The following is a 24,520-nucleotide window of genomic DNA, read 5'->3' as shown; positions in this document are numbered from 1 at the left end:
TTCTTCCTCATCTGGGTGCATGGTTCTTGAGCCTGGAGGAAGTGATCTTTGAATACCAACCAACTATCTTGGATCCCTCATCCCGGCAGGTCCTGTTCCCATGGGATTCTTCCAAGATTCCTGAGCAGGCTGAAGTTAACTCTTTTGAAGTCCATGGTTAAAATCTTACTTGCTGCCCTGCTTCATCCCCTCCTGGTACTGAACTCCAGCTCATGGTCATGACAACCAAAGCTGCTTCCAACCTTCACATCTCCAACAGGACCTTCCCTGCTTGTTATCACCAGGTCAAGCAGCACACTATTCCTTGCGGGATCTTCCACTACCTGTGACAGGAAGTTGTCATCAATGCTTTCCAGGAACCTCCTGGACTGTTTGTGCTATGCTGGATTGCTTCTCCAGCAGATGTCTGGGTATTTAAAGATTCCCACAAGAACCAGGGCCTGTGACTTTGAGGCTGCTTCAAGCTGCTTGTAAAAGAACTCTTGCACCTCCTCCTGTTCAGGCAGCTTGTAGCAAACAGCCACAAAGTGCCACCCTTACTAGTTTGCCCTTTTTATCCCAATCCACAACTTATTCTAAGTTCCATAGTTTGCACACGTGCTGTCTTGCTTCACAGCTGAAAACACAGGCCAGAAACCAAGCTATTAATAATGTAATCACCCCTATTTGGGTGGTAAAATGGTACATAACCAGCTCAGTCACTCCTTACTCAAGCAAATATGCTAAAGGGATAAAAAGGAAGTAACATTTTGTGCCACCCCATTGACAATGACTCGTGTAAAGGCATTGATGCCCAAAGAGAACAGGTAAATTATGTTATTAGTTGAGCTTCATTAACAATGTGTTTTTATGGCCATATCATCAGTGAGACAGTGAAACAGTACCATCAACACCATTTCTTGCAAAGGAAACTGCAATAGAACAGGTCAAGTGAAATGGCTGACACTAAATTCTGACTAGGAAATACAGGAAAGAACTGCTTGACCTATACTGACAATACTGATGAACCTCAATGAAACAGCTATTTGTTCAAGGCTATCATAAGTCTGAAACCCTCGGACAAGGTATCCTCTTTTCTCTGTGCTGTCAGCAATACAGAGAAGAATGATCAAAGACACACAGAGATAGGCATCACTTCATTCTGCTTCATTGAACAGTACTTGCATGTAAACCTCTCTCTTCGTTTATATTTAATCTGGCTGTCAGATCAAGGCATTCATAGTTCAGAGACTGGCTGGACATCAATCTACATGTGGGATGTGGTGACTGAATGCTTCTCAGCAATTGTTTTGGTTTTTCTTCCTCTTTTCTTCACTTCTTAAACTACCTTTATTTATGCATTTCCTCACTTTTGCTCTTCCTATTTTCTTCTCCTCATCCCACTGGAGGACAGGAAGTGAATGGCTGTGTGATACTTAGATGCTAGCTGGGGTCCATGCACCAGAACCAGAAACTCAAAGTACTTGTCAGGAATATAAAGACCAAGAGAAACCACTAAGATATTAGAAAAGGCATGTTTAAGAATTATGAACTTTCCTGGGAAACTCTAAGTTCTCACACTGTTTTTAGTTTGGAAATAAGGCAAATAAATTTAATCTAAATATGAAAACCTGTTTTATTTCAAATGTTTTAATATATTACTTTGGTCTAAGAATTGGAGCTTTGTAAAAAAAAAGCTTCCAATATTTTAAACAAGAAAAACTAAGTTCACTAAAGAAACTAATTTCATGATTAGAGCAGGAGGCAGAGGAAGGGGATAGATACTTAGATGACATTACCTTTCACTGTTCTTTTTACCACTAGATGAACTGCTGGTGGAACCAGTGCGGTTGCGACTCCCTTTGGAATCTCCATAGCTTTCCCTCCGACCTCCTGGGGACACACGCTCAGCTGAACTGGTTCTCTTAATGGTGCTAATAAAACAAGGAGCAAGTTTCACAGTGGCACTTACAAAAATATATATTCTACAATAAATATTTATGAAAAATGTATCAAGTAGAACACTAACCCTAAAAAAATAACTATGATTTTTTTAAAAAAATCTTAACTCGATTTGTTAAAGAGCCTATGTAAGAGTTTTGCTGAGTATCTGGTGCAACAGAGACAAACATACTGCTTTTTCCTTTATCATAAAACAGAAGATGGGCTAAACCAATTTAATAGAGTAGTTGCAATCACTTTTTGCATGTTTCAAATCTCTGACTACCACTCCATACTTCTGAACTTTTGGATTCTCTTACAAAGAAAAGAAAGATTTAAAGAGAAAGCATATTGCCTGACATTTCCAGCCAGACTACAGAGAATGCCAAAAGTATGTTAAAATTTGAACGCAAGCAAACTAACTTTGGGTCTTCATCCAATATCAATTACTCTGTGGTTCAAAGCTAGTTTTAACATACTCCAAACTGCAATTAATGGTGAGCTAGCCTGCATTTTTTAATTGTTGACAAAAATGTATGCTTCCTAGTTACATGTATGAATAGATTAGATTCCCCACATGTCCTGACAGGAGGTTTCTCAAAGTCTTAAAGCTCACCTACCCTCTCACTTTTCAACCATCCTTCCTGCCAAGATAGCTATCAAGGGAGCTCCTGTGTGCCTTTATGGCACCCCTTAGACATCCAGCTGTCTGTGATGGAAAAATGGGAGCTAAAACACAAGCAGTGTTACTTTGTAAATTAAGAGAACGTCATATAGAACTTAGACCTTTTAGGAGACAAATTATTGACCAAAGCACTTCTCCCTAAAGCAGTGCTTCCAAGTAAGAGAGGGAGCAGCTAAGGGTGAGGCCCCAAAGCAGGTAATGTTTTACACGTTGCTGCAGGCCTTTTGCAGCACAGAGGCTCAGGCAGCAGTACCCAGACTGAGGCAAGAATCACCCCCATGGCAGCAGCCAAATGACAGGACTCAGTGTCCGTGTCTCACTTCCCCCCATTTCAGTCCTGTACTATTTTCTCCTCTGCAGAAAGCACAATGAAAATATCACCTTTAAGTTATAAAATCCCCATACTAAATAACCACCTTCAGCAGCTCTCTCACCCCAGAAACCAGGGACACCAATGATTGCTTTCCAGTTCACATCTCTCCACCCAAATCCCAACCACAACCTCCATCCCACTGTGAAAACTTTGGTACTTGCTTCTTTAAGGCCAGTCTTATCCTAGTCACACCTTTTATCATCCCCAGCCACCTCTCCCTTAGCCTCCATACACCCTCAGAGATGTTCTGCTTACCAGAATACTCATGTCCTTCTTGAGGACTACTCCAAAGCAGTCTTGAGGACTACTCCCAGCAGTCCCTAACAGCTATCCCTACCCTGTCACCTCAGTCAGCTCCTCTGGCTCTGTCCTACTTCATGTATGGTGTAAGTTGGCTCTCCATAACTAGAGGAACCAAGATAGACTTTTCTGTCTGGTCAAAAAATGCCTAGCTTAGCAACTGTACACCACCTGCTTAAAAAAACCCCCAAACTTATTTCTGCTCTCCCATGTGTTTTTACCAGTAAGGAGGGGAATGTTTCAACACCTCAACTCAGGTTCAGTTACAGAAACAATGGGAACACCTGAACCAAAGTCTCTCTGGGAAGAAATTGCCCTTCTGAAAAGAAGGCAGTGCCCATCCAGGGGCGGATTTGCATGTTAGGGTGCATCTCAGGCAGCTTGACAAAAAAACCTTCTGGTACATGCGATGGTAGGACAGATGTTCAGTGCTGCATTCTTGTAATAAAAACAAGCTTCAAATGATTAAGCTGAAATTAAAAAAATAGTGTTTCTGTGGAGAAAGCAATGTAAGAGAGCAAGCAGAATGCAAAACTACACAAAGACAGAACAAAATACATTCATAGGGGAAGAGAAAAGGCAGCAACAAGAATTTACTTCTGTCATAATTTCAGAAGTATACTTCCTACACTAGATAACATTATCCAAGTAATCTCAATGTCAAATGCATCAAAAAACCTTCTCTAGTAAATTAAAGAATTTATTGTTAATATTTAACTATTCTCCCCACATCTCATAACATCATCCAATACAATACTACTCCAGTTAAAAAATAAAACTTTGATATTGAAAATGTTTATTCCAAATTAAATAGCCTTATTAGCATGTGCCTTCCACTATTATATACGTTAATTACAGAAACATCCTGTGTGATTTGTGAGGATCAAATCTTTATTTTTACATCCTTTCCTGGTTAGGAAAATTTCAGTGTAGGCTTATGTTGACGCATATTTTCTTCTTTAAGGATAAGAGGCGTCAACATCAGCCTACACCAAAATTAAATGAAGAACATTATCAAAGTACACTAATCTTAGAAAAAAATTAAGTTACAGAAACAATTTGAAACTAATTTTAATGTTGCTTGGGGTTTTATTTTCATAGCTGTCAACATTCAAAAGATGAGATAGAGGATAAGAAATGAAAGGGTGTGACTAAAATTTAGAAGTTTAATTCTATCTTCTTTCTGAATAATGAAATCTCATATCAGTATAAAAACTACTTTAACCACAGGTGTAAATTTTTTTTAAACTGTAATGATTTATGTCCATCACTGCTTAAGCTAATTAGTAATGCTAGCTTCTGACAAATTTTATTTTAAACTTTCAACAACAACAAAAGCCCAGTGAGAAGTATTAGTTGGTGGTTGGAAACAAGGACTATAACTCCAATTATATTAACTCCATTTTGGCATTATACACATTTTGTTAGGTAGACTGTTAAACACCAGTGATTATATCCACAGCTACAGCAGAGATACACTGTCACCTGAGGAGGAATTTAAAATGACAGAAAATACTCATTTAACTTACAGGTTTGTAAGAGTATAACTGGATCCCAGAATTTGACTTCCACATTAGTAATATGAAAGGAGAGCATTTGCAATTATTTAAGAAGATAACATTTAGTTGCACAATTTTTAACTTGAGATAGCAATTTAGTCTATAAAAAAATTATGTTAGCATGAAATAATGCAGATACCATCACTGACATTATTATTATCTAAGTTGTGTGATGCATTTATCAATGATGAGAAAGTTTTAGACATGTACTTCTGGAAATGTTAAAAATGGCAGTAATAATTACAGTTCTATCATGTTAATGCTTTTACTAAAACAGCCACTTTCTATGTGTTGAATTGAAATGGAAAGGAAAAACAACTGAACTTCAACACTACAAAGCTATTAAGGATCCCTCACCTTAGAGCAGGCTTTTTCAGTTTGCATGCATTGAGAAGATTCACAGACCTGCTTAATCCAGATTGAGAGGTGCGTAAACAAAGCAGAATAAAAAGTGAATGCAACAATAAAATGTGAAAACAAGACATTTACAAGACTTACATTAAAAGACAAAATTGCATGCTTTCAAGATATGAAGTCACGTGCAAGAGTAAACAACAAAGTGCTTATTGACTGAGTCAGATGTTTGATCATTTCAAACCATACATTTAAGAACACCAATGTATCTTTGAATGACAAAACCTCAGCAGTGCCCCAACAGACTGACCATTTGTAAAGCGACTCAAAAATAAAATTAAAAATAAAAAAATAAAAATCAAAGAGGCTATCTGAAGGAACACGACAGATGATCCAGCTAAAAGACAAAGACTATTAAAAAAGCAACAACAAAGACAAGAAAATAAATCCTCATATATACATACATATGCCATTGCATAGCATGAATGTTTCAGGCAGTTGCATTACTGAATTGTGGTGAACAAATCTGGCCAAAATTAAAAAGATAAATACCTTATTACTAAAATTACTTGGGAAAATATAAAAGCTTTTTAATAAAAGAAATTAAAAACCAGTGTACAATGCTCTTAAGACAGAAACTGATGGCATTAATATTTTGTCTAGCACTCATTCTGACCCTCATTTAAATCAATTAGAATGAACTCAGGAATAACGTATGACTTTAATTTCATTATGCCTCTGAGCAAAATGCACTAATAACTTTAATTGTTAGAGATATTGTGAAGTGGTGTAATAGTTTTGCCACTGAAGTTCAATGGAGAGGGTTTCTTTTTTAATTTATATTCTAAATATTTTAAACCGTTTTCTTTGAGAGATGAGTGTTACACAGAGCATTTAATTGAAGGTTTGATTCAGAGTTTGTGTGTGTGCCAGTTACAAACCCTTGCTGCCCCCAACATTAATTCCAGGCGACTGAACAATTTCCTAGGGGCCATGTGTTTAGAGTTTAGAAGAACAGGAATTTATCATATTAAAGTATTTTATTCTCCCTGCAAACAAAGCTCTTTATGTTTTCTTTGTTCCTGCTCCTTCCTTTTGATCTCCATTGTCAGAGTTTTGCACCATTGTAATACTTTGCAATCTGCTGGGGGAGAAAGAATGACTGATTGTCTCCTTTTGAAAGGCAAAGTATGTGCAAGCCTGCAGCCTGCACCAGCATCCCTACTGGGAAAGGTACTGTCTGCATTCTCCTCCCTTACTTTTTTTTTCCCCCCCTTTTTCCCCCTCAACTCTTGAAAACAAAGCTATCCTAGATGAGTCACAAAACCTTAGATTTTAATAAAGAACACAAAACATCACTACTATGCATTGGCCAAATTCCAAAGACAAATTTAGTGTTAAGCAGCAAACTTCAAGCCACATTAAATGCTAAAGAAAGAGTGCGGGGGGAAGGGAAAGTTCTGGTCATGATACACTAAACTTATCTTATTTGGAATGAAAATTTCAAATAATTATTCTAAGCACAAAGTTTAGAATAAAACTATGGCAGCATTCAAAAAAGCTGTTACTCAAAATAGCTCATACGCTTCTAGATCACAGCATTGGTAAATACTTTAAAATTCAAATCAAATCCTCTGATGGAAGGTTTCTTGTGAAGATGACATGGAAACACTTTTCAAAGCTAGGCAATTCTTGATTGTCCATCTGTGTCAGGTGATTGTTCAGCCAACCTCAGAACTACTCCAGCTCTCTGTTATCTGGCTGGCACCCAGAGCTGCATTCACATGGTCCCCACAGCCTGAGTGCAGCAGCTCCTCTTGATGCTTGACAACAATTTTTGGTCCCAGTACCACCACCATCACCAGGCTTTCTATCTTGCACTGTATTACCACCATATACTTTTATAATTCAATTGATCCATGTTTTGGATTTGTGCTTTAGCTCTAATCAAGTTATTTCAGACCTTCCTTAACGTGGACAATTGGGTATTGACTGTGAGATCTGAATGCTGAAGCAGGGTTTGGTGCTCTCAATTCTAATTGAAGTCAGAGTCAGTTGAGGTTACTCAGTGCTTTGCAAGATCTGGATCTAATTATCACATTAGGCCCTATAAGAACCTACTGATATCCAGAGATACACGTTTCACATAAGGAAAAGCAATATGCATAGAGGTTAAATGATTTGCATAAGGTCACTGAGAGAATATATGACAGAACTCAAATAAAAGCTTCCTAGTTCCACCCTTTCAGCCTCAAGCATTTTTTATTACCTCCAATTTTATATTCCTGCCACAAGAAGTAATTTCCATTTCAAATATTAAATGGGAAATCAGAAAATGCAGTGAACTCTGAACCATATCTCCTTGGTAATCCAGGAAGGCAGATAAGCCATATACCGACCTGTGGGTTCAAATGAGTTAACCAACACATTTAATACAGCTATTGTATGAAATGAGATTGTGTCTGCAGACATACCAGTAAATACTTCTATCTCTAAGCAGGAGAATGTATGGATGCACCCTTAGTCCCCATGCAGACTATTTGCATATATTTACATAAATAATGCACAACAAGCTGTTTCAAGGGACAGACTGATGTCATTTCAATTGGACATCACAGAGTCTCAACCTAAACAGTGTTAAGTACAGGAGAAGAGAGGAATTAGAAAATATTTGATTGTAAGCCCTCATTTTTCATAAGGCAGAAAAACATTTGGGAAGGACTCAATTCACCTGCACTTTCTCTTGGATATATGGTCACAGGTAATAAAAAAATGGAAGATGCTATTTTTTACTATTTATTTACTAGTAGATATTTGTCATTCTCAACAGCAGATCAAGTGTTTAGAAGATGACTCAGCAAAAAATATTTTTTTTCCCTTTCTACTATTTTTTTTTTAACTTTTGTTTTTCAAACTCCACCTTTTCAATTGTGCGCCTGTGTTGTATGGAAAAACTGTCAAAAGCATTCACATAAAAATTAAGTTAAAAACATCTATAAACACTTAATACTATTTACAGCTGCTGTGTCATGTGACCATATTTTGGACTAGAGAATACCTACACTACAAATTAGCCACAATTCTGGAAGCATTTAATAAGAAAAACATACTGCTTAGCAGAAATCAGAACTAAAAAAAAAAAAATCTCAAAATTTCCCACCATCTGTAAACTGTGCAACACTGAGAAAAGTTTCCAATACAAATAAACAGGTCCTACCCCTTGAAAAAGGAAGCTATTTGATTTTGCTGATGTATTTCCATTACTGTTTTATGCATAAACACATGCATTTCCTGAAGGTAAAAGGGTCCAGTATAAATACAAACTGTGATTGAATTCATCTTAAGGAAGCATAATGAATTATTCTACTTGCCTGTATACAAGAAAGATATTTGGAGCACTTACTGTATCATCTTTGAATACTGAATATGTGGAACACCATTTACTATAAAACCCTGAAATCCAACCAGTTATTTCAAGGTTCTCTATTAAATGATTACAGAATAACTTACCAAAAAATGTTTTGTACAGTAATTAATCAATGAGATTCTTACCACTCCACTTTATTCCTCTTGAAGTACATTTATAGGCAAGGCATAGAAATACTTTAATATAGTTTAATAAAGGTTAAAGACACCAATACAGAATTTTAGAGCATTTGAAGGGAGCAATAATTGTACAGCACCTGAATTTACAACTGCTTTTTTCAGGACATTAAACAATCCTGCCCTCCTAAGCATTCTTAATAAGTGCTCACCTATTACAGCAAAACTGTCCATATATTTTTTTTCTTTTCCAAAACTGAATACACATTTTCATGCATATTTAAAGCACCTTCAGCCTAGCTTCTTCAGCAATGTGAAGAGACAAAGCATAATAAAAGGACACTAAATACTTGGCCTGTGGAAGAATTTCTCACACAGGAATCAAGACAGTCTAAAAATACTCCCTAATGATGCTCTCTAAGGACCTTCTCACTGGCATTCTGGGTATCCAGGCTGCACGTGGGTCAGGTGGAAAGGGATACAGGCTGCCACTCATCTACAGGGATCCTAAGCTAGGATAATGCCGACAGACTGCAGGCAACACCAGATGAAACACCTGAACTACATAAAGGCCTCCAAGAATAGAGAAAGCATGAGTATGATCTTGAGCTGCACTTCATTCACCCTGCTCTGGGGCAGAAATTCCTATGCTGAACCCTAGAGACAGAGCACAGAGACTCAGGAATCACACCCTCTGTACACAAGTGAAGTCTCCCAATTCTCATATGTTTTATAACTACTAGTTTAAACTTAATTAGGAAGAATGAAATTATGATAATTATTAAGAAAAAATAATTTCTGAAGAACAAATGTGTTTTAAAATTCAGTATGTACTAAATAGAATTTTTTTAAACACTAATACTTCTCCTTTTCTAAAAGGAAAGTTCTTTCACCCATTTTCAAACTTAGATTTATATTTAGAAATCTAACAATGTAACAATTTGGACAGTAATTGCTTTCCTTCTCTTCTGTTAAGGGCTGATTCAGATCAGCCTGCCAAAGCCTACAGCTGCAGAAAGCTCCAGGTCATAAGAACTCACAGGAGTTCATTTTTGTGACATAAACAAATATGTTATTTTCCAAATTTAACTGTGCACAATGTAACTTCTGTCTACAATAGCAGAACCTGGAGTTTCTTGAAAATCAGTCCCCTTCAACACAGTAACAAAAACTGGCATATCCTTAGCCACCATCTCTCCTTTGAGGAAAAAGTTTTCTTAAGAGAGAGACCTCAGATCTTAGCAGGTTAATGCTCTCATCTCTACAACTTACCCTCCCTCAGAGCTGACAGCATCATCCCTACAAAAAGATGAGTAGACACACAAAAGAAATGTACAAAAAATCCCCCAATCCAAACCCCAAACCCCACACCATTATCTTTTACACACATACCACGTAGCACATATAACTTGAACTTGCTTCACCCAATCCATTCCATTCCTTATAATCCAGATTTATAAAACATTTAGTATATTTAAAAACAGCTAGACACAAAGCAAATTGGGAAAGAGCAGTAATTTTTAAAAGGGCTTAATACATGCTAATGATAAGATATCTAAAGATGGATGTTTCCATTTGCATAAATATGTGCTAGGCATAGAATTTTCCTTCTCCTTGAGATGCTGCTAACCCTGTGCATGCAGTTTATATGATAATTTTGTTAGTGAGAGAAAACCACCAAAGATAACATACTGATTTGCAATGATAACACTGTTTCTCTGCAGACTATATATTTTTTACTAGTTACTCAAAGAATTCTTGCACCACTTTTCACATCATGTTGGGCCACAGCACAGTAGAAATGCTTTATTCTCTCTATGCTAAATTCTTAAAAACAAGAAATGTATACAAACCAGTAAGATCAAGCATTGTGCATTCTTTCAATACTCATGGTAATAACCTTAATTGTAATTAGAATGAATAAATTTAAAGCCTCTTAGAATGAAATCCATCTCCTTTTCCGAACTAAATATTTAGACTGCTGCTTTGCAAGTAGGAAAAACTACATATCTAGAAGGTTAAAACAGGAGCTATACCATGTTCTCAATTCCATGGTTATAAGGTTTCTTATAGATGCTTACCTTTTTGCTGCTGGTGATACAGTCTCCTTTCTGGTTCCTGATGGAGAAGGTAAAGAGCCACTTGGTTTCTTTGGTAATACAGTTCCATTGTTAACTGTAGTCCTTAAAGGCAGGGTTTGTACCAGTGGTCTTGCTGTAAAACAAGTGTAAGATGAAATCATTGCCTTCATTTTCTTTTCTGTATTTTTTCTTCAGCAAGCAACACTAGAATATTTTAAATTTTCCATGTAGTGTGCCATTTTTATGTCACTGTGGCCAAATTAAGCATAGATGAGGGTTTTAATATTGAGGAATTTTTAAAAATTATTAGTATTATTCATAATAATAATAGTCCTATCAAGTAAAAACTTTGTCCTAGATTAAGGAGCTTAGCGGTAAGCACAAAAATAGCTGTTGGCCTCAAAACCAATCCTTCTCTGTCAAAAGAGCATCAGTCTCTTGCCCACCTGGATACCATCCAGAGGAGTGCTAGAAATGAAGGCAAGTTGTCAGCCCAGAAACTCCTGTTCTTCATCCCCAAGTCTTCTTGGAGGCTTTCCACAAGCAAATTATCTATTAAGAGTTTCCTACTCCCCCCAGAAGGTATTTTTTCAAGGAATGTGGGCTTATGTTTGACAGAAAGGATTTGTACCCTTTATTCAGAAAAAGCTACTGAAATCAGCAGAAGAGTGAAGGTAATAAGCTGGCATTATCTACCTACATTCTTCTGATCAAATGTTGGCTCAAAAAAAGGATCTATGTGTCATAGCTGTAATTAACATTAAAATAACAGAAAAGTCCCATTCAAGTAGTTAGAAATTAGTTGCAAAAACAGGGTTTAAAACTGCAAGCAGTGAGTACCAACATGAATACTACTGCGGATCATAGCCTTGAAACACAGACACAAACATGAGTAGTGCTCTCTCTACAGCAGAGAAAAAAGCTTGAATCACTTGAAATTTGACAGGACTTTGTGTTACAAGCCATTGTAACGATGCCAAAAGCCTCTGGGTTCAGAGAAACAACACCTGAGAGAAGGCAGCAGTAACAAGTCACTTTAGGAACATTAAACTTCATTGAGCTTGGAGAGGACGGCAGGGAGAATACCTATGAAATGTTCTTCAAAAAAGACTGCCAAGGATAAAATACTAAAAGGCTAAACTGAAACAGCACCAATTGTATACAATTATAGGTCATATTGTAACATTTGTAACATCTTATTGTAGCACTGACAGCAAGCATTTATTGACTCGTTCAACCTAAGTTTTCATAGACTGAACAAAAAGATAGATGTGAAAAACTGTGCCTTCAGAAGATTGTCAGTACATATGGTCTACTAGAGAATGCAACTTGCAAGACAAACTTTGTCTTAAAACTTTGTTAGAATGCTTACTTGATATGTATTTGTCATTTATTTGTTCAGAGGAGAGAAATTTAGAAAACAACCTATAAGTGAAATACTGAAGGAGTAAGGGTTATTTGGCTTAGAAGAGTGACGTATGATAGGAAAGAAAGTCAACGAAGGAGATAAAAAGAAAATTTTCTCTATGCTCACTGAGGGTGCCTTCCAGCCCTGCCTTTCATGATCTGTTTTAACAGACTAATGCTGTCTGTAGAGCTTATACAAAACATCTGAAGTTTACTTGGCTTCCCAAGCCTCTATTTTTTTTTTTATTAATGAATTCAGATATAATTCTATTTACTTCTCCTTTTTTTTATATTAAATTCTTTTTACAGTTTTGTGCTGGAAGCTCTGCTGCTTGTTTCCTAATTGCTGCACTGCTGCTAATAATCCATATGTATAAAACTGATTCTGTTGTATTCTACAGAATCACAGGAAGCTACAGTTGCGAAGTTGTGGACCCGTCTCCTTGCAAGCTTTCTGTAGCTCACAAAACTTCAATGAACTTTGAAAAGACAAATTAGAACAGCAATTGAAGTTTAAAAAATTATTAAAATATTTTCCTTATTTGTAGTTATTTTAAAAGAATGCCTACTAAAGAGTAGCTGGAGTGAACTAGCTGGAGTCTGTTTACTCTCCTAACCTTATGAAATCGAAACTAGCAGCAGCCAGGAATAAACCCTGCAACCTTTAACAGAAGTTTTGCTTCAGATCCAGCACCAATCCACAACCCGCACTTCTGGAAATAGAGATTTAAATCGTGGGCTAGCGAAGAAAGCAACACCATGAAACTCTTGCACAACATACAGCAAAACTGTGCATTATTCAATAAATCTACTGTTTACTCAGGAGCTATTTAGTTTTACTTACAACAGCTAGTTCACACCAGTGGTACCTGGCATCACAGTCACACAATCCCAAGCATGTCATTGCTGTTAGAAGTCAGTAACACACTATTACTGCTTTGTCAGTAATGTTTATTTTGGAAGTTCTGGTGCTTCAAGGTCTTACCTGTGGTAGCAGGACTGACAAATTTATCAGCCTCAGCAGCAGCTTTTTTAATCATACTCTGATCTATGGATTAATAGGGCTGTTAAGTTTACAAACAGACCAATAATTGCAAAAGGAAAGAACAACAAACACAAGTAAAACAAAGGCAGGAAGCCATACTGAAACTCCACCAAGTAGTAGAATTAAATAAGGAAAGGGAAACAAACCCCAAACAACTAAACAAAAACTCAAAACACCATTCCGGAAGGAGCTCCACAAATGGACAAGATAAGCCGCTCCCTTTCCATGATGTATGCTGCTTTTAAGCTGCTTAGCTCAAGAACACAAAGACTGAAAACAAGCTCAAGATTTTTCCATTATAGATCTGGAAGTCTAAAACTTGAGATCTTAAAATTAATTTTAAATCTGAAGTACTCAGAAAAATGAAGGCATTTGTCCCATGAAGATTCTTGTTGCAGACTTTATACAGTACTGGGGTGATCCTGTTTTTCCAAAGGCACAGACCTCCCCAACACACACACAAACACACACACACACGCACTTAATCCTGATCCACTTCATCTATAGATCAAATGATAACAGCAGCATACAGTATGCTTCAAGCCCCACTTTGAATGGACACAATTTCTGTGATATTCTGTGGGATCAAATTCCACTTTTTAAAATTTCAAATGTGGAATTAGTCATTAAACAATATGGGGAGAATAAACACAGGTTCAGCCCATGCAACCCAGGGGGTAAAGCATGAGAAACCACCACTCCAGCTCCTCCCATGTTTAACAAAGCCCCTCTCCCAAGAGTATCCATCAGAAGCCTTCATAATGCTACTCCAAACTAAAATTAGTCTTATGCTAAGTAATTGCACACTATTTTTTATAAATTAGTTGTGCCTACTAAAGAATAATAGGTGATTATGTGAAATAGATCATATTTGACAAAACAGCTGGGAAAAAACAAGTGTTCCAAATACTTCAGATTCTCTTTCATGTTTATGATTCACATTTAATAAGGTTGACCATACACTAAATGATACAGCTGATGTACAGCAAAGTGAAAGTTCCTTACAGAAACAGTCACAGTACCAATCTTCTCCAGAAATTAGGTGGGTTTTGTTGGCAAATACCAGGACTCATTCTGGTAATTTGCAATGGAATAGCAATTGACATTTGTAGTCCTCTATTTGCATTATTACAGTAAAAGTTGTAACACTGTAATTCCATACACACATTAAGAACCAGGCATGCAATACATACATTAAAAAAACCTCCAAACCACACACACACACACAAAAATCCCACAAAGAAACAAACCCCTACAAAACCAGCCATGAAGGACAGGGGGATAGGCTTACAGCAGCTTTTCTTCAATGGACATTGAACTATGGCTCGAATGGTCTGCCATGACCAAGAAAATTTCTCCTGATTTAGAGTTCAACTCTACTCATAGAATCCATGAAAATCTGGTTTATATTTTGCTAAGTAAAGCCAGCAGGCATGAAGAACAGATTTGGTTACAACTCAGTAATAATTACTAGACTTTATTTCCTCCATGTATCAGATAATATCTATTTTACAGGCAACATGAAGCCTCTTAATCCCTTGTAAAACCAGATTTGATGGAACATTTTATCACAGTGGAGGCTATCTTTAGTAACATTTAACTTACCTGATATTTTAATTTTTTTCTCAATAAAACAAAGACAAAATAAGGAGATTATAACAGAAAGGGAAGAAAACATGAAGACAAGATCTCAGATGTTTAGTGCCTATTCCATCTGACAGCTAGCATGAGACACAACCAACTCACTATTTGGCTCTGTAATTCTGTCCCTTTCAGCTTTCCTCATCTCCTGACACAAAACTTTGTAATAAACATGACATCTCAGTTCAGCAAATTAAGTAGTTCCTACCAAGTCTGCTAAATCAGTGACTAGAACTAAATATTTGTTGCAGGGTCACAAATACATAACAGAGATTAAAGAAAGTCCTAACTTTAAAATGAGAAAACTATTAATCCATAAATACGTAACATAATCCTCATGCAAAGTAAGGTTTTAATTAATATTAATACATATCAGGACCCCAAAAGAAACAACTTCCTAAGTTAGACAACAGAGAGCCTGTGAAGTCAGTACATTCTTTCCACATCTAGGTTGCCACCACTCTTACTCCCAAGACCACCCTAAAGTACCTTGTGTGTTTCTCTAAGCTGCACACAGGCAGGCAGCCTCGCAGGCCTCTGCAGCCTCACACACTACAGTAAATCACATTGCATGGGTTCTAATAAACCTTTACTCCTGTGAAGTGCTCAGGTTCAGCTTTTCTGAATTGCGCACAGAAAAACCCATGCCTGCAGAGCAGGAGCCTCAGGAGAACACACTGTGGCACGTGGGCACAGCACTGAATTCTGCCAAGCAGTGACATCTGTCACACCTTGCACCTCGCTGGCTCTGGCTCTGCTGCTCTGGAACATGGTGAGGTAACAACCACAGCTCTACCTTTCTTTTGTAGCTGAGCAGCTGGTGTTGTACCAGCTCCTCAGTCATGTCAACTCTGTGCTAGCTTAGAGCTCTCTCCTATGTCTGTATGATCCATGGACACTTAAGACATTTTAAATTAAATTTTAATTACATTTTACTTAAGTTTAATTTATTTTTTTAGGATAAAAATTCTAACTTTTTTGGAGTTTAACCCACAGAAGACAATGCTCTCCCTAAAGAGTTTATAAAATACTTTGATTAGAAGTAAGGAAGTGGTAGCAATGGTTAAATGTAGATTGTGGATTAAGCATTAAGAAAATGCAAATGTTTTGCTGGTTCATGTAAACTGTAGAAGGCTCACAGATTTAACCATCTGGATTTTTATGTGTTCTTTTTAACAGGTTGAATTTCAATTGTATTTTATTTAGAGCTTGATTTGTCGATTTTGAATATTTCAAAATCTAATGAATAACCTATTTTAATACATATGAAACACTCATTGAACTGCACTATCTATTTTACATCTGTCTGAAATGCAAACCTTTGGTAGGTCCTTTCTTGTTCTGCATGGCCTGCTGCTCCTCCGTAATATTCAAGCGTCGGACCACATCAGCAAGGGCAGATTTGAGCAGCTGGATGTCATCTTCCTGCATCTGGACACGCTGCTCCAGAGAGGCAATGCGATCTGTGACCTCCATACTGCTTGCAGCAGAGGCACTGTCATCTAAAACAAAGCAGCAGGAAAAAAAAGCATTATCAATCATGGATAGCCATCCAGAAGTACCTTATGCAATTGGCTGCATATAAAAACAAGGCTTTTCTCAGTCCTGATGACTTCTTGAGGAAGAAAGTTTGAGTGACCAAAATAAAGAGGTGGAAATAAAAATAAATAAATAAACAGTATGTACTTAAGTAAGAAGTTATGATGAGGTTGGCTTCAGGGCCAGTTGTTAATTGGGTTCCACTACCAATTATCTGCATGTCAGAACTGCAGTGATCAATCATCACCCTTCACTGTTCTGCTCAACACAACATTCTGACACTGCTGGGCATTCACGTAGAGAGCTACATTTTCTGATATGCTACACACCCTTCCAGAGTCTTCTGTCTCACATAGGTCATAGAGATACATTACAAAAACATAAATAACAGACAGGCTTACACCTTTTCAAGCTACCATACACAGGCTGAAGAATAGATGTCGACCCAATCTGCTAACCCCTAGTTTATACCAGCAGCTTTGAGAACATTCCCTCTAACTTAAATAAAACCCCAAATATTTCCAGAATTACTCAGTAACTATACTCTAAGCCTGCAAATTATTAAAAGGGTCATTACTTTGACACAATTCACCCATTATTTGGAAGTAACCCATAGAAGCTTCAAGACTGCAAATCCATGATGAGGACTACACATTCTTTCCACTCAAAATTAGTAATAAGAATATTTTTCCTAAATGAGCACTTTTGTTCCTATCACATAGAAACACTGCCTCTTTTTACAATATTAAGTTAGGAGAAATAAGAAGAAAACAACACCAAAGACATCAAAGTCTGTATCAAATAGGAAAATAATGTGTAATTTTTTAAGAGAATTGCAAAGTTTTATTTAACTAGGTTTTGAAACCTAAAAAAAGAGTTAGGTATTAACTTACTGGACGATCTTAAGTAATCTTAGTCAAGGATCATAGCTTTCAATTCATGACTTAATAAGTCATACTGTAGCAAAAATGGATATTTATGCTACTATCTGCAAGCATAATTGACTCTTCCCCCATTCCCAATGCAAGCCTGCAGCCTGTATTTCTTCTGTTAAAGCTGAGTTCTCTTTGTGAAAAAGGTGGTATTTGTTTTCATTTCTTGTGTTCTTAATTCTCCTCCATTCCAAACCAGCGTTTTTCACTTCTTTTGTAAAAGGGCACAATGTAAAAGTTAAATGGTTTGTGTATAATAATAACTCCTTGAATTTTAAAACAAAGTTAAGTGTTTAAAAAAGGAAAACAACTGTTTCTGAGTACGTCTCAGTACGCATACCAACTTTTAAACATAAGCATATAGGAAAAAATTGCATTTTTTTTTTAATCTATTCATCTCCAAACCACTCCAATACAGTTTGGTTTTGAAATCTGTTCATCAGATCAATTTTGGCTTCCTCATCTCTCACACCCCCAGAAGCTATCTGTGGTTATCAAAAGCTGAATTAGAAACAACTCAGAAACAATGTAACAATATTGACAGTCCATAAATAGCTACAGACTATTACAGGTTATAATGCTTGTTAATTCTGTTGTAGGATTTTCAGACCTTATTTAAAATATCAGCATTAGGATATTATTAGGCTGAATATAGTAACAATGTAAGTATCTTGTTCTGAATGAACTAAATCAGAACTCAAGTTGCTAAAAAATGTTAAAAAACTTTCCCCATGATGAAGCTTTCCAAACTTTGGCCTAATCAGACTTCTACTCAACACAGGACTCTGTCCTGTAGCTATTACAGGTAATTAGTCCCCAAACTCAGATTAGCAGCTATGCTGGCAGCAGTAAGAGCTGCCTGCAGAACTTAACCTTTCCTCTACAAACAAAAGCCTCACGCTGCTCTAATGACTTTACACTTTAACTCAGCTGGAAATAACATGGATTAGCATACTGGACAATAGGCAACCAAATCAAAAGCTTGATTTAACCAATACAAGCCAAATTCAAACTTCAGCCATTCTGCCAAATTCAGTATCATCAGGAAGAGTTTTCCTCTGAATTCAGTTAACAAGAAATAGACAAATCCCAAAACCAGAGCAGTAAAGGAAACCCAGGGGAAAATCAGTTGGTGTCGAAATGATCTACCCTTGCTACAAAAGAAAACATCCTCACTGAAGTATCCATTTCACTGATTTTTAAGTGTGTCGAAACAGTAATTTTGCCCAGACATTAATCTTCAAGTGGTAAATCAGTGGCACCAGTTTATTTACAGTCCTGTAAGAAGTCACTCCCACTAATAACTATTGAGATGTACAGTTCTCTCCTTCCTCCCCCATCTGTTACTGTGACTCTTCTGCTCACACCCTCACCGACCAACAGGCCTCGCCAAACCCTTTCTTGGACACAACATCTGTATCTTCCACTATCATCTCCTTGTAGGGTCCTGGAAACATAGCCCTCATCCTTGCTGTAACCTACAGCTTGTTTGGTTTTTATGGTGGTTACTTCACTGGGTGCAGCTCCCTTCCAAGGATGCAGAAAAATTAAAATTTTAACAGCTTTCTGTAAGATTGCAGATGGAGACAAGATTGCTCACAGTCCAGTACCATTTCACTTTACCTATCTTTGCATGCATTTACAAGTAAGCTAGAAAAGAGGCACAGAATACAACAAAACTACATTTTATGAAGAATGCAAAGTTCAATTATAAAATAAGCATAACCTGTTATGCAAGTTGAGGGTGGAATGTTCTTGCCATTGAGATCATTACAGCCCAGTATGTTGAGCAATAAAGTTGCACCCTCAACACAGACAAATAAGTGAAATGGTACAGTATCAGAAGAGAAAAAAACAACACTATAAACTAACAATACAAAAACCAAAATGTCACTGCAGATGTCACCTACTCTGTCCACACAAGCAAGAGTGATACTGTTAGCCTAATTTGTGACCTGCCTCTGCAGTGTACCCCTCATCCTCACAGCAAAGGACATTTGCAAGGAATATTTTAGCACACATTTGTAATGAAATTTGGAAAGGCATATGAAGGAGACTGCAAATCCAGACAAATTGCCTTCAAGTATTAGATCTCCTTATCAGTCACTACCACTCCTTCCCATGGATGGGCAGAACAGACATCACACCACCTACATGGGTAGCATCAATAGCACAACAGAATTAATCATTACCTTTTTTCATCAATAGGAAGAAAAAGGACTTTACAGTGAAATTTATGCAACATGTTTTTAGAGACCTGAAGTGAGTCACTTTCTACAATGTCCATTTCTTTTCACCGACTTTAAGGCAAGTCTAAATCATTGTCTCAAACACGTAAATCATAAAATGGTTTTGGTGGGAAGAGACCTTAAAGATTCCTGCCCACCTGCAATGGGCAAGGAGTTAATCTACATCTCATGAGATAAATACCACCTACAATGTCCAAAATTAGATAAAACAATGAGGTATCAATTCAGATGCCTCATTTTTCATTGCAATAGGCATTTGTGGTAAAACTTGGAAAAAAGAGTAATTTATAATTTTTGCTTTGCTGAGATTCTGCAAGTTTCAAAGGGAAGGCAGCAAAAAGCAGAATGTACTACATGCCTCTCTAAATTGTCCAACCAGCTAATCCATGATCTCATAGATTGGAAAGATTTCTCATGGCAAACTAAAAGACAATACTGAGTCAAATGATTAATCTGCTTCCAGAGTGTATTCCAGTTTTACAGCAATTTATGACTTGAGCTTAGCCAAATGTGAAGAAACAGCTGAAGCAAAGCCAACTCCAGGACGTGTATGCTGTTTACAAGAGTGATTTCCATACTATTTCATTGTATGTAGGCTAAAGCTAAACTACATACTTACACTATTAGTTAGAAGGAAGCCTATTAGATGCATACTATTTTCTATAGATTTCTTCTATAGAAAAACCTAAACCTTCTGAAAACCCTAAATCTTACTGTATGTTAAAGTGTATGAAATAATTAAAATAGGACTTGGCATTCTCCACCCTAGAAGAACTATTTTATTAAACATATTCCACCTTTGCATTATACAGACATTAATTTTGAGCAGTTGACCATGCAGTGAAAATATTAGGTACCAATTCTCAAAAGACTAGCACACGAATTTGAGTTTATTCAATCTAGATGGCATATTTGGAACACTAATTAACAGGATAAAACTGTACATGAAGTACTTCCAAAACTGATTGCAACTGTGGTTGCTAGATACTTTCTTTATAATACATTTTAAAAGTGGCATCTCAAAGTCTTTGCAGAGCTGTCCTTGTGTTTAGACACTCTGCAGGACATCAGGAAAGAAAATGCAAGCCTTCTGAGGGCAGCAAATGCCAGCAGTGGTCTTTGGCAAAAACTAAAGATAACCCACATGATGGAAAACATGGCAAGGGATGGCAGTGGAAAGGCAGCATCACCCGCACACAGAGCAGCTCTTCTTCTAGCATAAAGACATAGATTGTGCCAGCAAGCCTGAATTGAGCTCAACTGGCAGGAATACTTTCTGCCACTGAGAGATTTTGTTAAGTGTATCACGTTCTGTACTTGTCCTGAAATCAGTTGGTACAAGTATTTACATTCCTTGGAAATAACTATGAACTTCAGGGCCACTACTATAGCCTTATGAAAATGTACATGGACAGGAATTCTCCAACCTCAGCATGCAGCTAACTCTATGGCAGAACACAGCAGCTGCTGAGAAAGCCATGCCATCAAAGGAGAGAGAAAGTTAAAAACAGTAGTTATGAAAAATTAAGCAAACAAACAAACAAAAAAAGCACAACCCTGCAGATTAGGAGATCCATAACCTGAATTTGACCTAGTATACTAGCAAGCAATTAAGAACACTACACTTCCACAAACATCTTTCCACTCATAAAGGCCCATGGCTTTTGCACTCCGCTAACTGCAAAGCTGTCAGATGTGGCACATGTCACTCAGCACACATTTGGCAAGTTCCCCTTCTCCTGCCCACATCATCACTGTGATCTCATGCAAGTAACTGAGATACTTCAACGACTTCCTTCAAGCATCCTGGGAGTAACACTACCACTAACTTTCAAATGACCTCTCTGCTTCACCTCTCGTGATACCATATGTTTAGCTTGACACTCTAAGAGAGCAGAAAAACATCCCTGTGTGGCAGGAATCTCCTACACCTTCCAAATCCTGCCCTCCCTATTTGGTTCATTTCATGCATCTTTGAGTCTGGGTCACAGAAGTCAGGCAGACAAGCTATTTGATAGAAACAGTTTTTCTGAGTTGACAGCAACAGAGAGAAAAAAAAAAAAAAAACCCTGGGAAGAGAGACAATCATCCAACTTCCCACAGAATGAACACAAGCAATTCACTGTAGCACAGGAACAGGGGAATGCAGCCACAACACTTTTGCCAGACTTTGAAGCAAGATTGGAAAGTACCAAGTATTCTACTTGTATCAGTTTCTGTGGCATAATGTCAGCGGCCATTCGCAGACCAGAGCCTCTGTGCAAGGCAACAATGGGAAAATAAAACAGCAGGTTTAGTTTCCTTTGACAACACCACGCCAAGCTCCCTTGTTTAAAAGATTAATGTCGACAGTATTTCACAGACTAAATATCTTTCCTCTGCTCACTTTTCTAATGCAAAACACTGTACCATACCTGAAACACAGCAGCAGCCCTCCAGGCTTGTCTCCTGGGGACAATGACAACACATATGGGCAACAGCTTATCATGAAGTCTGGTACATACTAGACTGGTCTGCCAGATTAGAGCTTTCCACTGTGAGAAGCAGGTGGATTTAAAGCCCAAAATAATGTTATCCTATTTAATCTTGTTACTTTGTGTGGTTGGGGGAAAAAAACCAGGCAGAATCTTTTAACTACAGGTAAAACTGTAAGCATTGTTGCTTTACATGAAGTTTTGGAAATCAAAACTGGTTGCCAGTTGAATGTCTTATCCTCTAACTGTATTTTTCTATAAATGCATATATAATAGCATAAAAGTACAAGCATCATATATACTTTTTGAGATGGAAAATGTTGATTATGAGGAACAAGAAATCGTATCTAATATTTAAATCTAATAGCTAAAGGAACAATGTCATGCCTATCTATAAGCTTATGTATGTATACACATATACCATTTTTGAACAGGTAGGACAACTTTTCAGTTCATTCTGTATTCTAATGCATGTTCTTAAGATAAGAGTGATTAGCAATGCAAGGAGATGCCCTAGTTGGGTACAATCAGGTACATCTCACATTAAGTAATCTGAACAGCCCAGATTAGTTTTTCCATGTTCTCACACGATATGTATGTGTAGAAGGAAATGGGAAGAAAACTCTGTCCCACACATCTGCCTAATGCCCTACTCTGGATGTGCTGGGAACCACAGTGGCAGTAAAGTAAAGCATCATCTTGTAAGAACAGATCACTTCTAAACCATTTTAATTAAAAAAAAAAAAACCAAAACCCCACAAATACATATTTTTTGTCAACTAATATGGACTATAGATCGTTATTTTTGTGAACAGTATTTTCCCTCCTCTAATACAGCTAGCTGTTGCAACCCAGTACTTATAAAATCTTATTACTGTATTTCCCAACACTCACTGAGGAATAACTTGTCCTTTTACAGTTTTACCACTAGAAACTTAAAGACAGGGAATATAATTTCCTAAAATTAGAGGCAGAATTTGAAAGGATAAATCCATAATAGCAATCATCACTCAGGGCCTCACAGCTGGGAGCACTGCATTCATTAACAAAATGGGAGAGAAGAAAATGATCTAACAGAACATTTTCAGAAAGCTCCTCATGGCTAATTAGTTAGGAATCACTGCAGCAAAATTATAAGCATGTGCCCTTGACCTGCCTGTAGCTGTCAAGCTATAGCCAGCAGCTTACTATTTTTTCCCAAGCAGATGGTAAATGAGATTCTACTTGGAAATCAACCAGTTAAAAATTATCTTCCCCAATAGCACTTAAGAAGAAGATGGAAGAAATTTTTGACACACCAATAAATTAGAGGAATTTTACTCAGAAGAGGTCTATCAACATAAATGCTTTAAGAGTTCAGAGCTACTGTGCTGGTTCTCTTAAACACAGAAGTCAATAAAAATGTTTTAGCCAGTTATGATTCCTCCACATGATCAGCCCATACCATTGAAAAAAAACCTTAAACCCCAGCACTCAAACAGAAATCAGGAGAGTAAAGATAATATTCCGTAGCATAATATTAATGCTAGGATAGTAGTTTGAAAAGGAAGTGACTCCATGGTACCTGCCTGGAGCTAAGAAACTGAAGATGCAGCCTCACAAGAACTTGCTAATGAAGGAACCAGTAGGGTAATTAAGGTATCAGGGCAGAATAGCTGGGCTGTGTTTTACTATCTTATATTCTCAGTGATGTGCTGAGACCTGTATCATACCCTTAAAACAAGAAAAGAAAAATAGATTGTGGAACATGAGAGAACATCTCCAATGACTCTCCGTCTCCATGTCACAGCTATGGCTCAATGTCCAAGTCACCCAGCAATAGCTTGGAAGAAATGAATGTAAATTCAACACATGATGTAAGGTAAAAAACCTTCAGCTTTTGTTTAGCACTACTGGACAAAAAGAACCAAATCAGAAGAGATTTGCTTCTCCTAAATATACTTTAAACCACATGGAAATAGACACCACACATCAGTTCACAAAAAAATTTCTCCTTGAAACTTTATAGTGTTGAATTCAATACCTTTTCAGGGCTGTTAAAGACTGGATGTCTCCACTTGATTCTTCAACTATGCCATATGCATAAAAGCAGAAAGATTTACTTTTACTTGCAGTGAGGAGAGATTCCAAATGTAAGAAAACTGATTTAAAATACCTTTTAAAAGTTACTGATGTTAGCCCTTGGGAAAGTGTTACAAGCCAATTTTATTTTTTTCTTCTTTGTTGTGTATTTAAGTTATTTTACAAAAGAGAAGTTGATTCACACTCTCAAGAAACCTTAAGATATATCAGCCAGTAGCTGATCTGCAGTTAAATGCAGCCTTTATGTTACATTAGAGACAGGACCTTTTAAACATTTAAACTACTTAGGTCAGAATACGTTTTGTCATTTTCCTAATTTCCATATTCAATATTAAA

The 24,520-nt window shown here is 37.1% G+C and overlaps 1 protein-coding gene across 19 annotated transcripts in view; it reads right to left on the bottom strand.

Annotated features, from left to right (window-relative positions):
* EML1 (EMAP like 1) overlaps positions 1-24,520 on the bottom strand; it is a 124,013-nt gene that overhangs the window by 37,154 nt on the left and 62,339 nt on the right. For 5 of the 19 annotated variants that reach the window (XM_038139906.1, XM_038139901.1, XM_038139909.1 and 2 more), the window contains exons 2-6: positions 16,228-16,410; positions 13,208-13,270; positions 10,816-10,948; positions 5,195-5,245; positions 1,779-1,913 (exon numbers count right to left, since the gene is read on the bottom strand). In XM_038139906.1, coding sequence (XP_037995834.1) covers positions 1,779-1,913; positions 5,195-5,245; positions 10,816-10,948; positions 13,208-13,270; positions 16,228-16,410 — 565 coding nt within the window. The remainder of the gene's footprint in view (positions 1-1,778; positions 1,914-5,194; positions 5,246-10,815; positions 10,949-13,207; positions 13,271-16,227; positions 16,411-24,520) is intronic. The other 14 variants (XM_038139905.1, XM_038139912.1, XM_038139907.1 and 11 more) reach the window with 6 other exon arrangements.

The sequence above is a fragment of the Motacilla alba genome, chromosome 5, assembly GCF_015832195.1.
Source record: "Motacilla alba alba isolate MOTALB_02 chromosome 5, Motacilla_alba_V1.0_pri, whole genome shotgun sequence".
Taxonomy (NCBI): domain Eukaryota; kingdom Metazoa; phylum Chordata; class Aves; order Passeriformes; family Motacillidae; genus Motacilla; species Motacilla alba.
The sequence above is the reverse complement of the archived record's forward strand: the minus strand, read 5'-3'. Positions and strand labels throughout refer to the sequence as shown.